Source organism: Excalfactoria chinensis, chromosome 7, assembly GCF_039878825.1.
Source record: "Excalfactoria chinensis isolate bCotChi1 chromosome 7, bCotChi1.hap2, whole genome shotgun sequence".
Classification (NCBI taxonomy): Eukaryota; Metazoa; Chordata; class Aves; order Galliformes; family Phasianidae; genus Excalfactoria; species Excalfactoria chinensis.
Window position 1 is genome coordinate 13662733 of NC_092831.1, and position 5891 is coordinate 13668623.

General features: G+C 61.9%; 1 protein-coding gene across 1 annotated transcript; it reads left to right on the top strand.

Moving 5' to 3' along the window:
* The first annotated feature begins 521 nt into the window (after positions 1 to 521).
* On the top strand, positions 522 to 2598 carry CDK5R2 (cyclin dependent kinase 5 regulatory subunit 2). The gene has a single exon (XM_072341835.1). It carries the CDS (start codon positions 707 to 709, stop codon positions 1655 to 1657), a length of 951 nt encoding a protein of 316 aa, XP_072197936.1. The 5' UTR covers positions 522 to 706; the 3' UTR covers positions 1658 to 2598.
* Positions 2599 to 5891: the final 3293 nt, after the last annotated feature.

Sequence of the window (5891 nt, forward strand, 5' to 3'; positions counted from 1 at the left end):
CCCAGAGGCAGGCTGGCTCTCACGGGGCCTGGGGCTCTCCCACCGAGGCCCCCAACCCCTGCATGGTGGCTCCACGTGGGCAGCCTTTCCACAGCCCCAAATCTTCTCTAGCTGCCCTCAAGCACACACACTGCGTGCATCCCCCATCTCCTCCCCTTGGCATCACGTAGGGCTCTTCCCCACTCCTGTGGCCACCTGCATCTTCCCCCAGCACCACTTCTGGGTGCTCAGCTGAGATGGGCTGCTCCATCCAAGGAGCAGGACCTGGGTGGGGGCGGCCACGTCCTGAGGGGCTCCCAGCACCTTCTCGTTCCCCCATCCCTGCATCCCCGCCACCTCCCCACCTCCTCTGAACACAGACTGGAAGCCGCGGGACCAGTCGAGGCGTCGGTGAAGGTCACGGCGGGACGGCCGCCGCCCAGAGGAACCGCGCCGGTCCAACCCCCCCCCCCCGCCACCGCCCGCCGGCGAGGAGGCGGGCCTCACCGGAGCCCCGTGCGGAGCCGATTGGCTGTCGGAGGGGAGGCGGGGAGCGGCGGGGCGGCGGCTGGGCTGCAGCGAAGGGCGCGGAGCCCAGAGCGGGCGCGGCGGAGCATCCTTCGGGCACCGCGGCCCCGGTGCGGGCCGCTTCCCCCGCAGCACCTCGGCCTCCTATGGGCGGTGCCGGCGTCCCGGCCCCCACACGCCCGTCCCGCTCGGCGTTAGCATGGGCACGGTGCTCTCCCTGTCCCCCGCCGCCTCCTCGGGCAAGGGCGGCGGCGGCGGCGGGGGGCTGCTGGCCGACAAGGCTCCGGGCAGGCTGCCGGGAAAGGGCGAGAGCCGGCTGAAGAGGCCCGGGGTGCTCATCTCGGCGCTCACCTGGAAGCGGCTGGTAGCCGCCTCGGCCAAGAAGAAGAAAAGCACCAAGAAGGTGACTCCGAAGCCCGGTGGAGTGCCCCCCCCCGGGGCCCAGCCCGACCCGCTGGTGGTGCAGCGTAACCGCGAGAACTTGCGCAAATCGCTGGGAGGGCCGTCCGACGGAGCCAAGCAGGGCCCGCTGGCCGTGCCGGTGCCCACCGTGCCCTCGGCGCCCCAGGAGCTGCACCCCGGCTCCGGTGGGGGAAAACCGCCGCCGCCCCCCGGTAGCCGCGCCCCGGGCTCGCCGCGCCGCGTGGTCGTGCAGGCGTCCACCGGAGAGCTGCTGCGCTGCCTGGGGGACTTCGTGTGCCGCCGCTGCTACCGTCTGAAGGAGCTGAGCCCCGGCGAGCTCATCTCCTGGTTCCGCAGTGTGGACCGCTCGCTGCTGCTGCAGGGCTGGCAGGACCAGGGCTTCATCACCCCGGCCAACCTGGTGTTCGTGTACCTGCTGTGCCGGGAGGCTCTGCGGGGAGAAGACATCGGGAGCCAGGCCGAGCTGCAGGCCGCCTTCCTCACCTGCCTCTATCTCGCCTACTCCTACATGGGCAACGAGATCTCCTACCCGCTGAAGCCCTTCCTGGTGGAGGGCGACAAAGGCCGCTTCTGGGAGCGCTGCCTGGGCATCATCCAGCGCCTGAGCGCCAAGATGCTGCGAATCAACGCGGACCCGCACTACTTCACGCAACTCTTCCAGGACCTCAAGAGCGAGGGCGAGGGCGGAGACGGGTCCAAGCACTGGACGATCAGCCTGGACCGCTAGGGAGGTACCGGGCCCCAGGGGACGGAAGGGGCCGCGCACCGAGGGGCGGGGGAGGCGAAGGACTGCTGGATCCATCCCCACCCCGATCTTCCTCGCCTTCCCCCCTTCGCGGAGACGCTGCCTGGACCCTCCCCGCTCCGGATCCGGCCGCTTCCCCACCCTCTCCCCTTCTGCCCTCCGGGACACCGAGACGGAGGCGAAGATCGGGGGGAGGGGGTTGGCCTTCCGCCTGCACGACGGGGAGGGGGAGGGCTGCCGAGGAGCGGAGGCTCTTGGATATGTTTTCTTTAGGGGAAAACGGAGAGAGGAAAACAAAACAAAACAAAAACAACAACAACGCGGTCCGGGGGGGGAGGAGGGCGTGGGGGCTGCGGAGCCGGTGCGTGTCCCCGCGTTGCCCCTCAGCCGCGGGCAGCGCACGGCCCCACGCTGCTGGAGCTGTCCGTGGTGCTGAATCCGCCGCCGCCGCGGCAGAGACGAGCAGACAAAGGGCGGCGGGGAAGGGGGGGGAGCGGGCTGGGGGTGGGGGGGAGGGGGGCGCGGACCTTTGTGTCACCGGCGATGTTCGCTGCCCGGTTATGGGGGTGGGGGGGTCCTCCAAGGGAGTGGGAGTCCCCCGGGTGTGGTGGGCCCTTCAGCTGGGTGGCCACCTGCTCATCCCTTTGTTTGAGTGGCTGAGGGGGGGCTTCCTGCTCCCTTCCACCCAACTCCCCAAGGTGTAGCCCCCTCAGAAGGGCACCTGTGGGGTGAGCAGCGTTCCCCTTTACCCTTCTTATCCCCCTCTCCACCTCGGCTTGCTGTGGGGAATGGTGTATGTGCCAGAGGAGGCCTAGGGGACTGGGGTGGGGGCTCTGGGTTTGGGGAGGGGGGGGGGGGGGGGGCGTCCTCTCCTCTTGCTTTGCTTCACTGGAGAATAAAGAGGTGGCCTGGATGGGCCTGGTGCTGGCTCCCTGGACTTGCTGGGCTGTGGGGTGCAAAGGGGAGCCGGGGGGTCTCCGCTCTCCTCCCCATGGGGATGTGGGAGGTTGTTTCTCAGAGGGAGCCTTCTTTCCCATAGTGATCTGGTGGATCAGAATTTCACCACTGTTTGCTGCATCCACCCTCTGCTCCCTGTGAGCAATCCTGGCCTCCTCCATTGCAGATGGAACGCCTGCTGTCTGCTGCAATGAATGTAACCAGGAGCCCACAGCTCACGTCACCTCCTTTTTTCTTTCTTTTTTTTTTCCCTAAAGATACCCCACCCTCCCTCCTTCCTGCCTGTACTCTGCAGGGCCTGGCTTCTTTCTCCGGCAGCATCAGGCTGTAGGAGCTGTGTTGCTAGTCCGATTGCCAGCCTTGTGCTTCTGCAGACCCCAGGGAGCAGGGTGGAGTATCTCAGAGCTGGTTGCTATGCCTCCAGCTGCTCAGTTTTCTGGGGCTCCTCAGGCAGGATCCCTTGCATGTGGTCTCCTATCAGGGTCTGCATCTAGCACTTCCCAGCCCCTCTGAGGCAGACCCTTGGGTTCTCCTCAGCTAGGAAGGGCTGTGCTGGCTCTGCAGGTCATGGAGGGTAAGCTGGATTCCCTACCTTTGTGTGCATCAGCAGAGCTGCTAATTAGGCCCAATCTGGCTCATTCAGGCAAAGCTGTGCAGCCAGGAAGACAGCACAGATGTCCCTGTGACGGGGTCTGAGCTGGCAGGGTGCTGTGCAAAGCTTTTCTGTGCTGCGTGCACCCATTGAGACCTCTGCTGCTCCCATCCTCCCTGTCCCTACTATGTGCTCTGATCCCTTCTTTATACTGACATTTGTGTGACCTTGTGCAGGGCTGTCTGGGCCAAAATGTACTCACAACCTCATCTAACCCCAGATTTGGCTATAGCCCTTCTTTATTTTGGGGAAGGGGACTGCTCTGACCTGCTCTGTCTCAAACTGAGCTGGAATCAGACCCATTAGAGCTCCCATGGGGCTGCTGAGGGAATTCCAATGCTTCTCTACCAGTATTTTACAGAGAGGGAAACTGAGGTACAGTGCAATGAAGCAGCATGTGATGAAGCCTAGCAAGAGCTTCAGAGCTGCACAAGGTGCCAGTGCTCACCAAGGTTTCCCACCCCACAGATTCTCCTTAGGGCTATTAACAGTCTTCTTTCAGCCTCAAGTCCTGGCATGAAAAATGCTTCCAGCTGCAGAGGCTGTGTCCTTCCCCTCCTCCCTTGTGTTTCATTGATTAAGAGTGCTGGGCCTCATTGGGGGATTTAGGAAGAGCTAATTGCAGACTGGTAATTGAAGACAGCTTGGAGTCTCTGGAAATGTCAAGGAATGGAAGACAAGCTCAGATGCTCCCATGCATTTAAATACGCATCACCAGCTCAGCCTCAGCCTTGCTGATGGGAGATGTCTGGTATTCCCTCCCTCCCCCCCCCCGAGCAACCTGTGCGGCTGCTGGGAGAACAGGGAACAAAAATCCCACCTTGCTTCCCCTGAGGCAGAGGTGATGCCAGCACAGGGTGTTACTGGGGGAGTGGGCAGTCTACTGGGTGCAGCCCCTCCTGAGGCTGCAGCATATTTCTGTTGCTCCCCACTAGTGTGCAACATGTCCCCTCCAAGCTGTGTAGTCACCAACAAAAGGGTTTTTTTTCTGCCTAGTGCTCACAAAGCAACAACCCTCTGTGCTCCCCCAGCCCTGCTGCTCTGCCTGTGCTGCATGCTCTGTGTGTTCGATGTGCTCATGGCAGTGGCACAGAGTACAGAGGAGGGGTGATGTGGCAGCAGCCATCCTGGTGAGCTATGCCTCCTGATGGACAGACAGCAGGGAAAATGTGCTCTGGCTATTAAGAGCTGGCAGCACTCCTCAGAGCTGCTCAGAAACTGCCTTCAGCCTGTGTGGCTGGGTAGGGACCAGTGCTCTGCAACACTCACTGCCTTGCATCCTTGAGCTGCAGTGATGAATGGTGGATAATGTGTTCCTCAAGGTAGATGGAAGTGGGATGTCTCTCTCCTGCCTCTGTGGGGAGCCATCTGGACGCTGGATCCACTGTGGCTCTGAATTGGTGCTGCTCCACTGAGCTGGGGAGGATTTGCGGGTTAGGGTGAGGTTTGGTCACAGCTGTAGGGAGGTACCTAGGGGATCTGCTGGTTGCTGCCTGCCTCCCTGTCCATGTCACCCCAGCTGCTCGCTGCACAGCCAGGGGTACTCAGCAGTGTCCCAGGGCAGGACCCTGGGTTGTGGGGGAGCGCAGGGCTGGACTCTCTCGTCAGAAGTCCTGTATTACAGCTTAATCTGGCATTAGCGCATTAATCCAGCCCTCCCCACAGCCCAGCCTGTGCCCTCTGCAGCATCCGGCCAAGGTCTCAGTACTCAGCTGGGCAAGAGATGCTCTCCTTGCCTGGACACCTGGGGGCTGGCTGGCTCCTTCCCTTCCTCTGGGTGCATGCAGAACAGGTGCATGTGCTCGGCCAGACTCTGCAAAAGGTGTCCTTGGCATGAAGGATGGCTCTGGGAGCAGGGCACAGCCCTAGATCTGCTGCCAGGGCTTGAGCCCCCTGGCTGGGAGCAGTGCAACCGGTGCAGTAAGCAAGGCTGAGGGAAGGATGTGTCTGGAGAGAGGATGTGAGTCAGCAGCTCAGCAGAGGGGTGCTGGAAGAGCAGCTGGAGTGTGGAGAAGGGAAAAGAGGTGGGAAGAGGGGGAGCTAGAGGGGGCAAAGAGGTGGGCAGGTAGGTAGTTGTCACCTGGCTATGCTGCAAAGGCTCTTCCCAGCATGAGAAATGAGACACGTGGTGATGGGGATAAAATGGGAGAGGGGTTCTTCTTCCCTTACTGAGGGGCTGAGAGGATGTGGGGGAACTGGGGGGGGAAGGGGGAGTGGATCCACATCCTATCCTGCCAAGGGCAGGGCTCAGTTCTCCCCTCTTGTTGCTTAAGCAGCAGTAAGAAAAAACAGACTATATATATATATATATGATAAAACCCTCCTCCTGCCTTTAATGATGAGGCAGCACCAACAGCTCTGAGACCATGGGCTCTGCAGGGGCCTTTGGAACCCTGTTCCCCACCTCATTCCTCACAGGGCACCCAGGGTTGGGGCTGTTTGGTGAGCAGCAAAGCAGGGGTTGCAAGCTGTATGTCCCCTCAGCTCCTCTCCATCCTCATGGACGCTTGCAGGCAGCACCTATTCTTCTGCTGTGCATGAATGAAAGGAGCAGCGTGACAGCCGAGGCAGCAGGTAAGTCTGGAGCCTGCAGCATACAGAGCCCAT